General features: G+C 40.1%; 1 protein-coding gene across 1 annotated transcript in view; it reads right to left on the bottom strand.

Annotated features, from left to right (window-relative positions):
• Positions 1–19,933, bottom strand: part of EXOC4 (exocyst complex component 4) — a 754,902-nt gene that overhangs the window by 131,757 nt on the left and 603,212 nt on the right. The window contains exon 13 of the mRNA XM_047842944.1: positions 10,686–10,841. Within this exon, the coding sequence (XP_047698900.1) occupies positions 10,686–10,841 (156 nt within the window). The remainder of the gene's footprint in view (positions 1–10,685; positions 10,842–19,933) is intronic.

Raw genomic sequence — 19,933 nt, 5'->3', positions numbered from 1 at the left:
TGTGCTGACAGCTCGGAGCCTGGAGCCTGCTTTGGATTCTGTGTCCCCCTCTCTCTCCGCCCCACCCCTGCTTGTGCTCTATCTCTGTCTTTCAAAAATGAATAAACATAAAAAAATAAAAATAAAAAAATAAAAAAGATATTTTTCAGGGATAAAAAAATGTTGGACTGGCAATGTGTTCAGATTAGTGAGCTGGCAGTCAATAGTAACAGGGTTTGAGGATATGTGGATTTTTTTTTTTTAGTCAAATAAAAAATTAAAACTAAGTAACAATTACTTGTAGTTAAATAATCTATAATGCTGAGCAACGATTCCCCTGCCGTACTCCTACTCATCCTTAGTCCTGTGACCCTAAAAAAAAGCACCTACAGCTTAAAAAAACAATTTCTGTTCCTATTTATTCCAGTCGTCATATCCACCTCTCTACATAACCAATGGAAACTGCTACGTGCTGATGTAGTAATTTTCCACATTTTGATTCTGACCACCCTTCTTCCCTCCTTCAATTATACCACTCCCCGTTCCTGATGCAGTTCTATTATTATTTTCAATGTTTCCACTGGTCTTTTATATTTTTACACATATCTTTACCTCTAGCAGGACTCCCCACACTACAAATTGCTTATTTAACTACCCCCCCCCCCCCCCCCGCCTCCAGACTGGGAGCTCCTTACCCAGAAGGAAAACGGGCGCAGAGGGGGAAAGGGTGCCCAGAGGGAAATGCTGGAGTGTCAGCTGATACCTGAGCTGTGTCTTGCAAGCTGAACAGGATGGGAGTACAGCAGGCAGGGGTGGGATAGGCAGAGGGCATTCCAGGAAGAGTAATGCGCATGGAAAGACACACAGGTAGGAATGAGGCTGAGAACCAGAGAAAGTTCAGTAGGGAGAAAGGGATGCGGGTGAGAAGGTGAGTGGTCCTCAATCAACTGGCAGGGACATCAGTCTGCAGCACAGAGCTGGGAATGACAAGAGCAGGACTTTTCAGCGGTGGTTTTAGACCAGCTCACTGCTGGCCGGTGTCTTAGGAACACCTCTTCTGGTTCCTACCCCAGGCTAGGTAACAGATATCCTTCCCTCCACAATGGCACAGAACATCATTCTCAGCCTCTTTCTGAAGGGCTGCGTGGGACTAAATCAGGGAGATTATTTGTTCTTTGATTAAGATTCTAAGTGAGAGAGGAGAATGGTGTTAAATGAAGTAAAATCTAAGTTTAAAAAGTTAAATAATTCTATGATCTGAAACTCTACAAAAAACACAATGTAGAAGATGCTCTATTAGTGACTTTTAAATAACACTAATGAATAATTATAATCCTCAAATAATTGTCTAAATAGGTTAGCATTTATGGAATATATATAGGGGAGATTTTAAGTGTTTTTCCATTTACTGCCGATCTTATGCTAACAAGAGTGATATCATTATAATATAATAACAAAGTGCCTAATGCAATCGTCCTGAACATTAATTGATATGTTTTGTAGCTGAGTCTCCAGTTAATTACCTGTCTTTCTTGTTTAATTTTGAGATTTAAGTCTGCTTCTCATCCATTCTTGCCTGGCAATGCCCTACATCCATCTATGACCTTCATCTTGTTTAAATGAGGGGAAAAAAACATTTTAGCAAAGCATTTTCTGCCCCTGTACTTAGTTAATATATTCATATTTTCTGATTCATCTTTCCTCTTATAATTGTATTTTTAAAGTCATATTAAGCCTGCAGAGATAGTGGAATAAATGTCTCCATTCTAATGAAGGTCTTGTTCAAGCTAGCTAGTCTATTTTTCCTGCACTAGATTTTTTTACTTGTTCCTTCAATTCATCTGAAGATTCTTCAATAGCTGTAGCTACTGGGAACCTTTTAACAGCTGTTGCTTACGCTTGTCTTGAGAACCTTTTAAATTTCCGAGTGGAATTGTTACGAAAGTTATTTATGCTCTACTTTACTCATACCATGTTTCATCTAAACATATTCCTAAACCTACTAGATTTCTGCCTCTCTGTCTAATCTGAGCGGGCTGAAGAAACCAAAGAGGTATAAAGACCTACCGAAGGCAAAAGCAAAGTGAAACACACTAATTAATGGCCATGCGGAGACTGGAAACTAGTGAGCTTCTAAAAGGAACATCTTCCTAAGTGGGCAACCTTTACAGGGGCCACAGAAGGCATTTTCTCCCAATGAAGATACCGGCTCACCATCCTTTACATTTTATTCGTTTCATTCGAAGAGTGGGGGATTCTTCCTATTTTTAAATTCAGCTTCACGCATTCCACATTTATTGAGGATCTGTGATGTACTACTAGGGTCTCACAGAAGGCAGGTGAATATGCAAACCTCCTTTCTGCTTTCGCTCTGGCTCTTTTCTTCCTTAACCATCCAATGTGGAACTCACGCCAAATAAAATGTCAGGAATGGTCTTGCTCTTTGAAAATAATCTTTTGCTGTTCTTTAATCATACCGAGTTCCAAATTTCATAAAACAACAAAAAGCACCCTTAATGAACACAGCACTCACTTGATTCTCCAGAAAACATGAAAAGTTTATCTTTTAAAAAACTCAGTAACTAAAAATAGCTAAAATATCCTTAGTCTTTCTTCCCTACTTAGGTCTGCATCACACTCTACCTGAACCTACATAATTTCTTTTATATCATTTTTGTATTTTCATCCCCTCTGTGTCCTCTTCTTTCAACAATGATTCTTTTTGTTTTTTCTTCTCTTTGATGACAAACAATAAAACTCAGAGAATTCATAACAATGTCATATAATGAATACTAATAATTGCAAACTAAATCTAGAGTAAAAGCACCTCTATGATAAATGTCTGACATTAGCATATAATGACTAGCAAATCAGTCGAGATTATAATGATCAATGAAAATGAAGGAATAATTCCAATGTCCCAAACTGTAAACTCCTGGTATATTTTTAGGCTGGTGGTTTGTAGGGCGGTGGCTCTGAGAGTAGACCACTTGGGCTCAAATTTTAGTTCTGTTGCTTAGTAGCTCTGTAAATCTGGGGGAAGTGACTTAATTTCTCTACACCTCAGTCTTCTCATCTGAATGGGAATAACTTACCTGAAAACTCACAACGTTGCTGTACGGTTCCGGGCACTGTCAACTCTGATTGTTGTGACTGTTGGAACCGATTGTACAATCTTCCATCATTTGTCTTTCTGCCTGCTATACTTCAAGACTAATTCGTAGGCTTTCCATATTCTTTGACTTCTATCACCTGAAAACTCTGGTCCTGGTCTCGCCAAACACATTTATCTACTTAAGGATTTTCAAACCTAGCTCTCGAGAAAGGATTCTTCTTTTTGAAGTCCAGGGTCCCTGAGTGACATGGGGGTTAGAGGTTTTGGGGGACAGTCTTTCTAATACATACGGCCTGCTCCAATCCTAGACAATCCCTCCTCATCCCTGTTACTTGTCCCAACACCTTACCTCTTTGGTTAATTACATCTCCAGGAAGTGGGACTGCTTTTATTAGTAGATATTCATTGATCCCAAAAGGATAAATATATACATATATATGACAGGTGCAAAGACAATAGGCTAGAGAGCCTGCTTTCAGCTTCTTTGGGAACAAAGGGATATTTGCTATTTTTCCTTTTTCTATGAAAGCCCTGGCTTGACCTATTTTTCCCCCCTCTATTCAAAGTTAAACCTGGAAATAACGCACTTTATTTTTTGGTTAAAATACAAGAATAGGAAAGGGCCTCATTTAGTAATGAAGGGAATATAACCTTTATTCAATGCAAAGGGCACTCGATTCTATATTCATTCATGCGCCAAATAGCCCTCTGAGCTTTAAAAACTAATTATAGGAGGGGAGTGTGACTTTTTAGTCTTTTTGGCTCCCACCATGCTCCACGGTACTCTAATGTGCTAAATCAAGTCTCTATCAATTCTACCACATTGGAATATCAACAAAGGGTGTTCACTCTTACTTATCTTTGCTCTCAACTTCTAATCAGAATAGAGAATGTGACAGTTTAAGAGGAAAGAATCATAAACAAAAGATTGAAAAAAAAATTACTTTTCTATAGTTAAAGTACATATAATTTGTTTTCAAGCTATGCCTACCTGCAGAACCATGGGCAAATCTCTCAGGCACAATGTTCAGCAAAATAAACCCGATGCTATGATTAAACATATATAAAATTGGGGGCCATTCAAAACTGATCTATGGTGATACAAGTCAGAATTGTGCTTATCTTGAGGGTAAGCCATCCGGGTGCTAGGAAGGTTCTGTATTTTGATCTGGGAGGGGGTTCCATGGGTATAAACACATATAACATTTCACTGAATTACATACCTAAGGTTATACTTGACTTTATATACACTGCCTTGACGTATATTCAGGTTCACCAAAATTTTTTTTAAATGTATGTGTAAGTGGCTTTGCCTTCAAATTTTAGATGGAGAGTGGTAAGATTCAGCGAGCAGAGCATGAGTAAGAAAGCCAGGACCCCAGTCTAGCTCTTCTAAATCAGAAGCGTGAGGTGGTGCACAGATCCGCGGCTCTTTGGATTGGCATCCTCTTTTCTGGACTAGGGCTAGAAACTCTTTCTTTTGAGCTACTTAAGACACTAATAAAACTAATTGAAAATCTCTTTGCAAACGTAGAAGACAATTAAGGGGTTACAAAATAATAAGCTGAGGAAATAGGAAGAAGATTTACATTCATTTAAAGTAACCTGAAAAGTTGAGGAAAATAATTTATCCTCCAGAAATTACTTCTAATAAAACTATTCAGGCTATAGATATGATTAAATGGATACACTGAAAGAGAAGGTGTGCCAATATGCTTACCCAGATCTCTTAAAAATTTGGCAGCAGGAAAATGTGACAGTAATACTAAGACAGAGGGGAGTCTGTGGCCTGACTTCTGTGCCAAGGTCAGTTTGATTATTCTTACTCGAGGCTCCAATTAATCAGTGTCTCAATCATTCTTGACCTCTCTAGATAGAAAAAACAACTCATGAGGCTACTCTTTGCTATTATTACCATGACAATACAATCTAAAGTAAGGGGAAGTATATGGGGCACCTGGGTGGCTCAGTCAGTTGAGCATCCGACTTCGGCTCAGGTCACGATCTCACAGTCCGTGGGTTTGAGCCCTGCATCAGGCTTTGCACTGACAGCTCAAGCCTGGAGCCTGCTTCGGATTCTGTCTATCTGTCTTTCTCTGCCCTTCCCCCTACTTGCTCTCTACCTCTCTCAAAAAGAAATAAACGTTAAAAGATTAAAAAAAAAAGAGGAGGAGTAGAGAGCAGGGAGAGGAAATAAGAATGCAAGAGTTTATAATTTATTTCAGATGCTATGGAAAAATATATTCAGCACAATAAAGGTTTTTGAGAAAAACAGCTCTGTGACTTTGGTATAAACAAGGATTTCTAAATACCTGTCTATCTCTAACAAAGGAGTTGCATCCTGATATATAAAGAACGCCTACAAATCAGTATGGAAAAGATAGACAATGTAATTGAAAATGAGCAACAGATGTGAACAAATATATTACAAAAGAACATATTCAAATGGCCGGTACATACATAAACACATAAAAAAGGTGCTCAACTTCATCAGTCACGACATAAACACATAAAAAAGGTGCTCAACTTCATCAGTCACGAGATAAATGGATATTAAACCACAACAAGAGACCTCTACCAATACAAGAAGGCTAAAATTAAAAAAAAAAAAAGGAAATATCAAGTATAGATGAGATATGGAGCAACCCGAACTCTCATACACTGCTCTGACTGTGTAAACTCCTCCCACCACTTTGGGAAACCATTTAACAGTGTGTACTAAAACTCAACACATGAATATCCTGTGACGAAAACTCTACTCTTAGAACATAGCCAAAAGAAAAGTATACATATGGCTACCAAAATACAGGTAGTAGAATATTTATAGCAACACTATTTGAAATAGTTCCAACCTAGAAATGCCCAGGTGCCTATCAGCAGTAGAGTAAATGAATGTACACGCGCACACACACACACACACACACACACACACACACGTAATAAATTAAAAAAAAAACTTGTGTATTCACACAATGTAATACAATACAGACTATAGAGTAATAAGGATCTATACGCAACAATATGGAGGAATCTTGCCAACATGATGGGGAACAAATGAAGCCAGCCACACAAGAATATATAACTTCATGATCCCACTTACATAAAATACAAAAAAAGATTAAACTAATCTCTGTGTTTAGAGGTCAGATAAGGGCAACTTTTGGAGATGCAAGTAGTGCCTAGCAGGAAGCATGAAAAGGCTTGTTGTTGCTACTGCTCTGTTTCTTAATTTGGGTACAAGTTACACAATAAAAAGTATGAAAATATACCAAGGTGTGCTTTTGATATATGTTGCTATATCATATATACTTGGTAAAAAGTAAACTACAGGTAATGTAAACAGAGAGATGGAAACTCTAAGAAAGAATCACAAGGAAATTCTGGAAATCAAACACACTGTAATAGAAATGAAGAGCATCTTTGGTGAGCTTTTCAGTAGACTGGGTATAACCAAGGAAAGAATCAATGAGCTTGAGGAAATGTCCATAGAAACTTCCAAAATTGAAATCCAAAGAGAAAAAAGAACGAAAAGCCAGAAACGAATATCCAAGAACCGTGGAACATCTAAAAAATGTGCACAATGGGAATACCAGAAGAAGAAAGAGGAGAGAAAAAAAAGTAACAGAAGACATATCCGAAGCAATAGTGACTGAGAATTTCCTAAAACCAATGACAGACATCTAAATACAGATCCAGGAAGCTCAGAGAACATCAAGCAAGATAAACACCAGAAAAAAAAATCTACCCTTAGTCATACAATATTCAAATGGCACAAATTCAAAAACAAAGAATAAAATCTTGAAAGAAGCTTGAGAAAAAAAAATTACCTACTGAAGAACAAAGATAAAAATTACATTAGACTTCTCTTCAAAAACCATAGAAGCAGAAATAATGAAGTGAAATATTTAAAATGTTAAAAGGAAGAAATCACCAACCTAAAAAATTTGTATCCTGAAAACTTACTTTTCAAAAGCAAAGAAGAGGGGTGCCTGGGTCAGTCGGTTAACCGGCCGACTTCGGCTCAGGTCATGATTTCGCGGGCTGTGAGTTCGAGCCCTGCATCGAGCTCTGTGCTGACAGCTCAGAGCCTGGACCCTGTTTCAGATTCTGTGTCTCCCTCTCTCTGACCCTCCCCCGTTCATGCTCTGTCTCTCTCTGTCTCAAAAATAAATAAACGTTAAAAAAAAAAAAGCAAAGAAGAAATACTTTTTCTGACAAAAACAAATTGAGGGAATCTGCGATCCCCCATCTACTTGCTAGATGGGATTGCTACCCAAATTATGAATCACTAAATGAAGCCCATTTTTAAAAATTGGGGGAATTTGTCACTAGCAGACCTGCCTTACAGAAATGTTAGAAGTTCTTCAGGGGCACCTGGGTGGCTCAGTGGATTAAGCCACCAACTTCAGTTCAGGTCATGATCTCACAGTTCATGGATTCGAGCCCCATGTCAGGCTCTGTGCTGACAACTCAGACCCTGGAGTCTGCTTCGGATTCTGTGTCTCCCTCTCTCTCTGCCCCTCCCCTACTCACAATCTGTCTCTCTATCTCAAAAATAAACAAACATTAAAATAAATAAATAAGTTCTTTAGGGAAAAGGAAAATTATTTAGTTCTGAAACTTGGATCTACATTAGGTAAGGAAGAGTACTAGAGAAGGAATAAATGAAGGAAAATAAAACCTTTTATTTCTCTTACTCTTAATCTATCTCTCAGATAACAGTTTGTTCAAAAGAATAATAACAATACATATAGTGGTTATTGCTTATGGTAAATGAAATTAATGAATGGCAGCAATGTCATAAGGGATACAAAGGAGGAACAGGGAATACTTTGTTATAAGGTGCTTGCATTACCCATTGAGTGGTAGAGTGTTATTTGAAAGTGGACTTGAATTAGTTATAAATGTATACTGCAAACTCTAGGGAAACCACTAGAAAAAAAAAAAAAGGTAAAAGAAAAGCATAATTTATATGCTAAGAGAGGGGAAAAAGTAGAATCATATAAAATACTCAATTAAAGTCAGAAAGCAGAAAAGCACGACCCATAAAAGAAAAACAATCAGTAAGTTGGACATCATTAAAATGTAAAACTTCTGTTCTACAAAAGAAGCTGTGAAGAGAATGAAAAGCAAGGCACAGATTAGGAGAAAATCTTTGTAAAACATGTATCAGATAAAAGTGTCCAAAACATGCAAAGAATTCTTAAAACTCAACAATAAGAAAACACCACCCAATTAAAAAATGAGCAGACATCTCAACAAAAATATATATACAAATGTCAAATAAGCATATGAAAAGAGGCTCAACACCATATGTCATTAGGGAAATGTAAATCAAAACAATGAGATATCGCTTACACCTATTGGAATGTACCAAGTCCAAAACTTAGCACCAAATGCTAAAGAGGAATTCTCCTTCACTGCTGATATGGGGAATGCAAAATAGTACCACTTTGGAAAACAGTGAAGATTTTTTACAAAACTAAACACACTCTTAGTGCATGATCTAGCGATCACATTCCATGGTACTTACTCAAATCAATCAAAAACTTACATCCACACAAAAACCTGTACACAAGTGTTTCCAGCACCTGTGTTTATAATTGCCAAAACTTGGAGGCAATCAAAATGTCTTTCACCAAGTGAACAGACAAAAAAAATCCTACAGTACATCCATATAATGGAATATTATTCAGGGATTAAAAAGAAAAAAGAGCTATCAAGCCACAAAAGACATGGAGAAATCTTAAATGCATATCGCTAAGCACAGAAGCGAATCTGGAAAGGCTACGATTCCAACTATATGATATTCTGGAAAACTATGGAGACAGTAAGAAAAAAATCAGTGGTTGCGAGGGGCTTGGGGGAAAGGAAGGCAGGGATGAACAGGAGGAAAAGAGCAGAGTTTTAGGGCAGTGCAACTATTTTTCTAAAAGATACTATTGGGGCGCCTGGGTGGCGCAGTCGGTTAAGCGTCCGACTTCAGCCAGGTCACGATCTCGCGGTCCGTGAGTTCGAGCCCCGCGTCGGGCTCTGGGCTGATGGCTCAGAGCCTGGAGCCTGTTTCCGTTTCTGTGTCTCCCTCTCTCTCTGCCCCTCGCCCGTTCATGCTCTGTCTCTCTCTGTCCCAAAAATAAATAAACATTGAAAAAAAAATAAAAAAAAAAATAAAAGATACTATAATGGTAGGTACATTCATTTTATTTGTCAAGACCTGTAGAATATACAACACAGAGCGTAAACCCTAACGGAAGCTACAGACTTCAACTGATAATGTATCAATATTAGCTCATCAAGTGTAACACATGTATCCCACTAACGCAAGATGTTAAAAATAGAGGCAAGTGAGGGCAGGGGGTGAGGGTACATATGGGAGAACGCCATACTTTTGGCTCAATACTTTTTGTAAACCTAAAACTGCTCTGCGCCCCTCCCCACCAAATAAACCATATTGATGTAAAAAGAAAATTATACATGTAGTTTTCTTATATCAATGTAAGTAGCTGACGAGTATTTCTGAGACAGTGTAAATAATGAAGAAGAAAACAAAAATAGGAGGACTTTAGGTTACACTACAGGTGAATTGTTGAGTCTCATGATTTTGAGAAGGTTTTAAACGGCAATGAAATTTGCTAATTTTCATAATAAAAGTTTGGGAAAATGGTGGCACTATCATTCATGTATGAATACAGTCAACTTTGTGAGCAGTAAAAACCTATTTATCTACAGTTGCAACCCACATTCTGAGAAAAAGATGAGCTCACAGTTCTATGGTGAATTAGAAGTAAAATACTGGTCATTACATCCTTCCTTCTTTTTGTAGTCTTTGCCTCTTTAAGGTGCTTTTATTTTCTTTTTACTATTTATTCATTTACCTGGATAGGCAAAAACAGCAAGAAGAAACCTAATTTTAATGTGACAAAGTGTTACCTCAATTTTTTTTCTACTTGATGCAGCTCCAAAGTGACAGGTGGAAATATTCCACTGTGGCAAGCCAGCCAGGTGAAAACGAGTAGTTTCGTCAAATTAGGCCATATTGTCATGGCTAAGTAAATCATTTATATTGTACAGAGGTATATTTTGAGTGATAAAGTTGAAAGAGAGACCTTACTTTTTTAAAATAAGTAGGAAACAATCAAAGATAACCCAATGTATACGAACAAAATTGAGAAGCCCGTTTCCAGAAAGTTCAACTAAAGAACATGCTGAGAACAATTTGAATATACTGTGTACGGGCAAGAACTTTGCATCGTTAACTGCCCTGCTCCCACAGTACATCACATAATAAGGTGACTGCAGCTTTGCTGAATAAATACATGCGTTAATGAAAAAATTACATGCTTCCCCCGAGAGGGAAAAATGACCTACAAATTAAAAGATATTTGATTCACATCAAGCCCTTCAAAAATTTTGAGTACAAGAGTCATCTTCACATGGGAAATGGGGTGTGTTAGCACAGAAAGACTTTACTAAGTTCATTTCGTTGCTGCTTGATATTCAGAATTGCCCACAATTTCACGCAAGAGAGTGTTGGCTAAACAGATGTTTTTCCTCTCGATGTTTAATACAACTTAGAAAAGAGATCTTTTACCTTATGAAATCTTCTTCCTCTTCTCTCTTTGGCCTCAGCTGTTTGGGTTGAGCCATGTTAACCCAGTTGGGTAGAGATTTCAAGAGTCTGCTGATATCATCATCCTTTGCCCAAGATGCACTGATGACAAGTTTCTCTTCTGACTGGACAATGCCCCTGAACATAGTCAATGGGAAAGAGACACTTCAGCACATTGCCTGGTACCGAGTTAGCCTTTTTCACCTACCTCTGTTGTGGGGGAAAAAAAAAAAAAGATACTACAGTCGTCTCTCTTATTAACATAATCCATTATGTGAGTTAGAGTCATGACATCCATTAACAGGTCACATTACTGGGAAACTATCTCTGGATTTCATGCGTAGTTTCTTCATTGTTGAGTAATTGTGAAAGGTAATAATAATACTAATTAGTAGCCCTTATCATAATTAATCCCTTAGGGTAAATAAAAATGTATGGTAGGGTTTGGGGGGAGGATCTTTCAAGAAAAATGTTGAACAAATAACAAGTGGGGCAACCGCTTAATATAAAAGAATATTATTAAGTAACAACATAAATGGTACCAGAAAGGGTCGAAAGTGTTACAAAAGGTTGTTCTCTGACTTCTTGGCTTAAACCACCAATTAGTTCTACTTGAAGGTACTTTTTGAACTATGGACACCCCTCTATTCAAAGTAAATCTACCATCATAGAGAAACCTTCTGCCCCTGATGTCAGATAGAAAAAGTCTTTGATTATTGCTCTCTCCAGTGGGCTTTGACTGGTGACCTAGAGTGACAGGCTTCAAGTCCTTTAATAGGGCCCATGGGTTAGCTATTAACACTGCACTGACCAGAATGTACCTGTAAATTCATCGTAAACGTCCAATTTCAACTTCATTAAAACGCTTCTCCTTCTGTTCAACATTTCTGTCACTGTAACTAATTTCAATGGTCTAAAAATCATCAGCAACTCTAGGTGACAGAAAGGACACTTATTTACGAATGGACTGCTAATTAGCTGGCTGTCCCCTCTCCAGCTGACCCACACACTGAGAGGTTTCCCTCCAACACAGGCAGGAATTTATGTTGGCATAAGGATTATACTAGGAGACATTATGCATTCCTAAATATACAACACATGCATTGTGTGTATGCATGATAAAACCTCCTTTACCAACGTACAATTTGTCAACAAAAGAAGCTGAAACCTAAAAGCCTTGACTCATCAGCACCTGACTCAAGGTACTAGGATTTCACGTTGTAGGAAACAATATTCTCGTGGTTCTCTGAAAATAAGCTAGAATAAGAGAACCATAGCTGATTTCTAGAATTCTTCCAATGCACCATAAGCAAAAGTTTTCTAACAGTGACTATGGTCAGTGATACAGAAATTAGACTACAAAACCTTCTTTTGTGTCTCTCAAATTACTCTCAATGGTACCTTCTATTCTCTTTTTTTCCTTGTTACTTTCTTGTCTCTTTCCTGTGATATTTATGAATTAATCCCACAATCTGACTTTTCCACATTCGCGTGTGGGGTGCTGGATCCAACCTTACAGAATGGTCCTATCTCACATTTATGATGCTGTATGCCGGGTGGGCCCTCAGTGTTCTTTGGTGTTCCTTTTACCTGTCTCTGGTCAACTTCCCTTCCCACTCTCTCAATGCCTATTTGTTAAACCTTTGTCCTTTATCTCCTCATTGCTTATCCCCCACACTCTTCCCACCTAATGTAGAAAGGAGGGTTCCTAATTATATACTTTTCAACATTCCATCTCTATCCCCCACAGAAATGTCTTCAAATCTGTTTCATTCTCATTTACTTCCAGTAATCCCTCTACCTAGGCCCTTAGGGATCCTCCCTACCACCCCTCAAATCCCCCTTTCCCTATATGCCTACTATCTCTCTCATTATATTCCCCAACCCATGTTATTAAAAAAAAAGAAGAAGAAGAAGAAACGAATCAACCTCTTGATCCTGCATTTACTTCTAATGAAGCTCCTTCCTCCCCTTCATAGACACTGTCATCAATGAGTGACATCCATTCAGACAGAGCCTGGCATAGGTCTCGATCTCACAAACTGTGAGATCACGCCCTGAGCCAAAATGAAAAGTCGGGGGCTTAACCAACTGAGCCACCTAGGCACCCCCAGGGTTGACATTTTAAAATGCTTTAAAAAAAAAAAAACAAAAAAAAACAAAGGAAGAATATTTTGTGAGCTGTGAATATTACATAAAACTTAAACTTCAGCATCTGTATCTAGAAAGAACTTTTGCTGGGTGGTTCAATTCCCCTTAGAACTGTAATCCAGGTGAAACTCTGTTCCACGGAGTCAGAACCCAACTCAGTTTTCTGGCATCTAAATCTTTGAGCCCATGGATGCTCAGCGTTTAGGAAATAGTTTGGGTATATAGATGTGAGGTGGTATTGTACACTTTAGGGATCTAGAATTTTTCACCTTAGCACTAGCTGAAATGAGAAAAAAAATATGTCAGTGAAAGACTACATTAAAAGCACCCACATTGTTTACTTACACATATTTTTTAAAGACTGGTTTAATTCAATAATCAATATTATATTACTGGCTTCACTAATATTCATAGATCCTATTTTATTAAAAAAACAGTAATCGAAAAGAACTAAGATGCTTACCTATATACACTGCTCTCAACAATAAATTATTAACTCATATCAGAACGAAGATCAATCCCAAATGCCAAAGCATTCTAATTTGAAATACTGGCATTGATTAGCAACATACAATTACCCCGAAGGGAGTTTTTAATTCAAATGGCAAAGTTTCCATCCTAACCAATTGCGTTTATTAGTTTCTCATCTTGTGATCAGCTGGACTGTGTGGGCTACCACATTCTAGGACATACCCGAATAGCCTCAAAAAAGAAGAGCTACGTTTCCAACAATTATTCCACAAGAGGAGTAGGGTTAATCACCACTACCAGAACCATAATCTACTAATTAATTCACGGCTCAATGGGCCACAGACAGAGCCATCTGTGCAGCTATCGGTACCCGTTCCCAGGAGGAAGAGGAAAATCGGTGCACCTCTCAGAACAGGTGATAAGGCGGCCATGAGAAGGGTCTACCCTCTAGACACAGTTGAGCGAATTTCATTCAGAAAACATCTGCTGGTGTGGACTGGCTCTGATGTGCATCGCTTCCTCTCTGGAACAGTTGGGAAATGCCACGTGGGCCTGGTCCCTGGACACAGCTGGGATGCTGAGTCTTTCATTAGGTAAACAACCAGGGGCAGGTGGGGCTAATTGGATTCAACTGTTTGGTGACAGCCGGGGCATGATGTTTACTTTCCCAGACTGAATCTTCCAGATACTTCAAAACCCAGGAGCCAAGCTAGACAGATGAGACGCACAGCCTGATGAACCGCGGACAAAGATGGTTCTCATTGAGATGCTGTAGTGGGTTTTCAACTGTGAATGACCGGACCCGTAGCAGGCCACACTATAACGCGATGTCCAGTGACACAGTGACAATGACGATGAGGGATGCAAAAGTAACAGGTAGTGCTATGCCTCTAATTGAAATAAACACAAACACAACACCCCAAAATCCCTTAAGAGAAGATGGGGCAGAATAAGTAGGAAAAGAGCAGAGAGACATTGGGCTACTTTTCCATCACACTCAACGCTGGTCAGAGAGCTTCATGACGGTATGGATTTCTACCCAGGAATCACAACTTCAGAAACATCTGGGTACTCTGGCTCAGGGGACACAGAAAGAGTTCAGGAAGACCCGTGGAAAAGGATTTGCAATTTGAGAGTTTACAGAAGGTAACCCTTGGGCATGATTTAATAACAACCTTTAAATAGACAAGTTCTCATATGAAGGGTCATAACTGATATTTTAAAAAACCAAGAAGAAAATAACTGTGTTGTAACAGAAGACGACAAATTAATCTAAAATATGTCTCAACTGTCACTGTTCAGATTTTTCTTATGACGAGCAACTTTAAATATGAATATCCTGAAGATCTTTATGGAAAGACACCAGGCCAGGCAACTGCCTATTTCAACCCTGAATGCCATCCTATTGCATTTAGAATAAAACCCAAATTCCCTGGCCTTGGGATCCTTTGTCGATGGTCCTTAATTCTGGTGCACATTAAAATACTTGGGATGCATTTTAAAAATGTATCAATTACACATTCTGAAGTGGGGCTCAGCATGGACAGCTTTGAGCTCTCACGTGATTCTCATGAGTAGCCAGAAACAACCCAAATGATCTGACCCCTGCACCTGTCCAACCTTACTCACCATTCACTTCTTTCTCCCTCTGTTCCAGTTACGCTAGGCTTAATGCACTTAGGCTGTAAGCCTCTTGCCATTTTTGTACCTGCTCCCTCCTCTGCCTGGAATGCTCTTCCCCATGTTGCCACATGGCTCCTTCTCAACCTTCAGAATTTAGCTCAAACATCAAGGTCCTTGGCAAGGTCTTTCCCTCACCCTTATTTCTGAGAAATGTATTGTGATTGTTACTTGTTTGTATTCTGTGTCCTCCATGTGGGCATAAAATCCATGGAGGCAGGACCTTGCCTGTTTTACTCACTTCTATACTCTTAGATCCAGAACAATGCTGGCCCCTAAAAGTGCTTCACAAATAACTGTGGAATAAATCAAGCAATGGATGAATGAATGAAAGAATACCACACCAAAGGGCAAAACACCAGGGAAATAACAGATGTTATAAAAATACCTTTCTTTTGCCATCTTATTAGTGAATAACAATATGATCAGTGAATTACTTTTATTTTATTTATTATTTAAAAAATTTTTTTTTAACATTTATTCATTTTTGAGACAGAGACAGAGCATGAGCAGGGGAGGGGCAGAGAGAGAGGGAGACACAGAATCTGAAACAGGCTCCAGGCTCTGAGTGGTCAGCACAGAGCCCGACGTGGGGCTCGAACTCACAGACTGTGAGATCATGACCTGAGCCGAAGTCGGACGCTTAACCGACCAAACCACCCAGGGGCCCCAGTGAATTAATTTTAAAGTAAATAACAAAAACACCGGCAGCAATAACTGTCAGCTGACACTTCTTGAGCATTTACTATGAACTAGGCATTCTCCTATACACTTTACATGGATTAGCTCTTGTAATCCTAGTAATAATCCCATGTGATGGGCACTGTGATTATTCCCATCTGATAGATGAACTACCAAGGTCGGCTCAGGATCAAGTGTCTGGTGAGGGCAGAACCTGAATTGGGCCGGTGCAAACTGTTCTGGAGCCTGTGCTCCCATTAGCATGTCTCTCTGAACCACTTGAAACATTTCTCAGGTTTCCTGTTTCCTCTTTAACTCCAGGGTCTCTTCTCTGGGCTTTAGAGCCAAACAGACTTGGCTTTTAGCGCACGTACAACCGCCCGCACACCCTGTGACCTTAGCCGAAACCATTTTCTTACTGGTTAGATGGCGGGGGTCTTGTCTTCAGGACTGTTATGACCGAGGAGACGAGTTAATGCCTGACAGTCTCTTGCACAGTGACGGTGTCCTTTCCTGAGTAGGGTTCCATTCCTGTCCAGGTCGTTATTCCTTTGTAGCAAAGTTACTACAAGAGACTCCTATCTGATCACGGTCGACTGAGTTACCTGGGAGAAATGACAATTGGCTGCTTGTTCTGGAATCTGTGGGCCACCTGCCTGCATGGGCAGCATCTGTACCAGCTGATGTGCACTCGGAAGGCAGAGGGAAATCATTCACGTGATCAGTGAACATGTCAGTGGGGCCTATATACAGACATCATGCTAAAAGTTGGAGATAATTATGTGGAAAAAGACATAATAATTTCCTTCTAGATCCTCAGAGTTTAGACCAGTAACAGAATCACTTTGGGGACATTAAAAAATTTTTTTTTAATGTTTGTTATTTATTTTTGAGAGAGAGAGAGAGAGAGAGACAGAGACAGAGACAGAGACTGAGCACAAGTGGGGGAGGGGCAGAGAGAGGGAGATACAGAATCCGAAGCAGGTTCCAGGCTCTGAGCTGTCAGCACAGAGCCTGATGTGGGGCTCAAACTCACCAACCATGAGATCAGGACCTGAGCCGAAGTCATTTAACCAACTGAGCCACCCAGGCACCCCAAAATTATTCTCGCCCAGGCCCATCACTCAGGGGGCCCTAGTGTGGGAAATCCAGTATGTGGGCTTTGAAATCTCCCCAAATAAGTCTGATGTGAATCCATAATGTTTCTGAGAGAGAAAGGCATGTAAACCAATAACTGATCAGATAACGCATCATAAAAAATGTTTAAATTGCAATATAATGGGATGCCAGAATAGTCATGCATAATAAATTATAGGAGCAAATAAAAGCTCTCATTTGCTGAGTGCTCTCTATGAACCAGATAGTGTACATATTTTATAAGTGTTCTTTTGTATCTGCTCAATATTTAATACAAATGAATATATCAGTGCTATGTAAGCCAAGGGGGTGAGAGGTATAACACAGTTTCAAGAGGAAAACCTGGAGACAAGTTTGCATGGAGCTTGCAGCGTTCCCTTGGCTCATCTGAGGTTCAAAGTTAGTTTAGGTTTCCAAAACTGCCTCTTCTTCAGGCTTTAAGCCAGACAGACTTGGCTTTTGGTGCATGCGCTCCCACCCCCGTGCCCCGCGACCTCAGCCGGGTTATGAACGCAGCAAGGCCAAGTTCAACCAAGCTCTCAGTCTGCAGAACCCTGGCCTCTGGCGACACAGGAAACCCTAGGGCTTCAAGACCCACCACGGGCCCTGGTGTCCAGTTTCTATTCAGCACAATGGGGCCACCGAGATCTTAGAACACCACTTTGATCACAGAGAAGGTGAGGTCAGCCTCCTCGCCACGACCTCCGAGAGTATTCCTTCCCTTGATACGGGAAGTTTTCAGAACTCCCCTATTCCGCCCATTCCTACCCAACCACGATGTCCACCTGCTCATTGTGATTTCTCAACGTCTCCCCCACACATCACATCCGCCTATGCTACCCCACTGCTGGCTCAACCTGTTGAGTCTCTAAGAAGCTCCTCCTTCATGCAGCAAACATACTGAGGGCCAATCAGTTGCCGAGCCCTGTGCCAGACCTGGTTTCTGCCATCAGCGATTGCAAGTTCATCACCACATCACTCTTTCTTCATGCTCTGGCACGAGTTCTCGGTTTTCTGTAAACCCCGAGGATGGTTATACCTTCTCCTGATGAAAACATGCTCCTGACTTGTGTCAACAGAGCCTCAAAGATTAGAAGATGGTTTATTTGTATCCTCTACCAGGCCCAAACCAATGCAGAAAGGCCAAAAAAAAAAATTTTTTTTTTTTAATTTTTAATGAACTGACGTTGAACTGGAACAGGCAGAAACTTAAAAAAAAAAACATGATTTCCAACCTTTAAATGACTATTTGGGGACACCTAAGCTGCTGGTGGTACCCCAGAATAAAGAATAAGCAGAGGGAGACTGGCATTCAGCTTGGAAATAGCAGACTAATGGACCGACTGCCTGATTGAGAATACGTGCAGTGGAGAATTCACAGCTGAGTTTTCCTCCGAGCCCCAAGGGGTGTGACTAATTAAGGAAAAGACTTCTAGTCCTCATTACCCTTTTAGGAAACCTCTCTTTATCCAAAGCAAGTAACATGACATCATTAGACGGTACAGTCTTTCTCTCCAGAGTGAGGTGCTCACAGAAAGGTGAGATGTCTCTGACCTTCCCTCAGATCTCTCAACTCCCAGTGGACGCTCAGGTTCTCATGGTAAACTCAGAAAACAAGCCAGCTCTCAGCAGAGGGCATTGTGAGCTTGTGGATTTGATCATTTCTGTAAAAGACTATCTGCGGAGAAAGAATCAGACTGTGCTGCTTCCCTCTTCCCTTCCTCCTTCCCCAATGTTATATCATTTTGGATCATTTGAATTGTATATGGCTTTCTATTTAAGTCAGTCATTTGCTGGCAGCAAAACTAGAACATTTCCTGTTTTTCCTCTCACTGTAATCAGGATTTGGCTGTCCAAATTAGGACTGCCCTAATTACTCCTCAGCAGGTGCCAATCGGGGGGAGGGCAATAAATGGGAAGAGAGAAGTAAGGACACTTTGCATCTTCAGAGACACACAATAAGAAAACACTTTCTCTCTGGCTTGAAAAACCTGATTAAGCAATAGGCAACAGGCATCATGGGATTATATGTGGTGTGTGTGTGTGTGTGTGTGTGTGTGTGTGTGTGTGTGTGTTGTCGTATAACAGCCATATAAACGATTTTCTATTTATTCCCCTTCAAAGATACACAGAATTACTTCTCCCACCCCTGAGATAATTCATCCCAAGCCTACACTTCAGCAACGGTGGTAGATCACTACAGATAATATATATGCGAAGATCTGATCATGGGCACCAATAAGTGGACACCATTCCAGGGAATTCGGCCAGGAGGGACACCACAGTGGGACAGACTCCTGGGGGAATGAATCAAGGTACTCTTGACGACCACAATATATCAGGAACCAAAAGCAGTAGCTATGTTCCCAGAAGTAGTAGTATAATGGAGACACAGTTGTACTGTTTGGACAACACGGTGACACATGAATGACACAGAAATAGTTCAGTCCCTAGAAGGCCAAGCCACGGCAAACAAACACCCATCCATGCTCCTGCCTAAGGCCAGTCACTCCGGTTGGGTATTATGTCCTGCTTCTACTCACAAGCCAAAAACCAGAATTTCAGCAATTTGCCCCTTTCTCTCCTACATCAGGAATTTTCTTTTCTCTTAACAGTACTCATTTGAAGAGTAATTAAACATGCACTGATTTCTTCTATTTAAAATAACACATAAAAAGACAAAAAACCCTTCACGTGCCCTTAACCCTCCAGCCATGTCATTTCTCTGTCCCCCATGGCAGCCAAATCTCACTATGGGGGTTTTACCTACATTTACAAGTTCCCCACTCTCAGTTTCCTAAGCCCACACCCTTCCAGGTTTTGCTCCTACCGGTCCTCAGAAACCACTCTCATGATGATCCCCTATGACCTCCATGCTGTTAAATCTCTCGCTCAGTCACTGCTCTGTTCTAATGCTGATCACCCCCTCCCCCTTCTTTCCTTGGTTTCTGGGACACCCTACTCTGACTTTCCTCCTACTTCACTGGGGGCTGCATCTCAGTCAATTTCGGTGACTTCTCCTCTCCTTGAAAACTTCTTCAAACCCATAGTCCTCTTCCCTGTCATGTTTGGATTCACTCCCGTCCATGGTTTTAAACACCATTTATAGC

The sequence above is a fragment of the Prionailurus viverrinus genome, chromosome A2, assembly GCF_022837055.1.
Source record: "Prionailurus viverrinus isolate Anna chromosome A2, UM_Priviv_1.0, whole genome shotgun sequence".
Lineage (NCBI taxonomy): Eukaryota > Metazoa > Chordata > Mammalia > Carnivora > Felidae > Prionailurus > Prionailurus viverrinus.
Note: the sequence above shows the minus strand (reverse complement) of the source record. Positions and strands in the feature narration are given on the sequence as shown.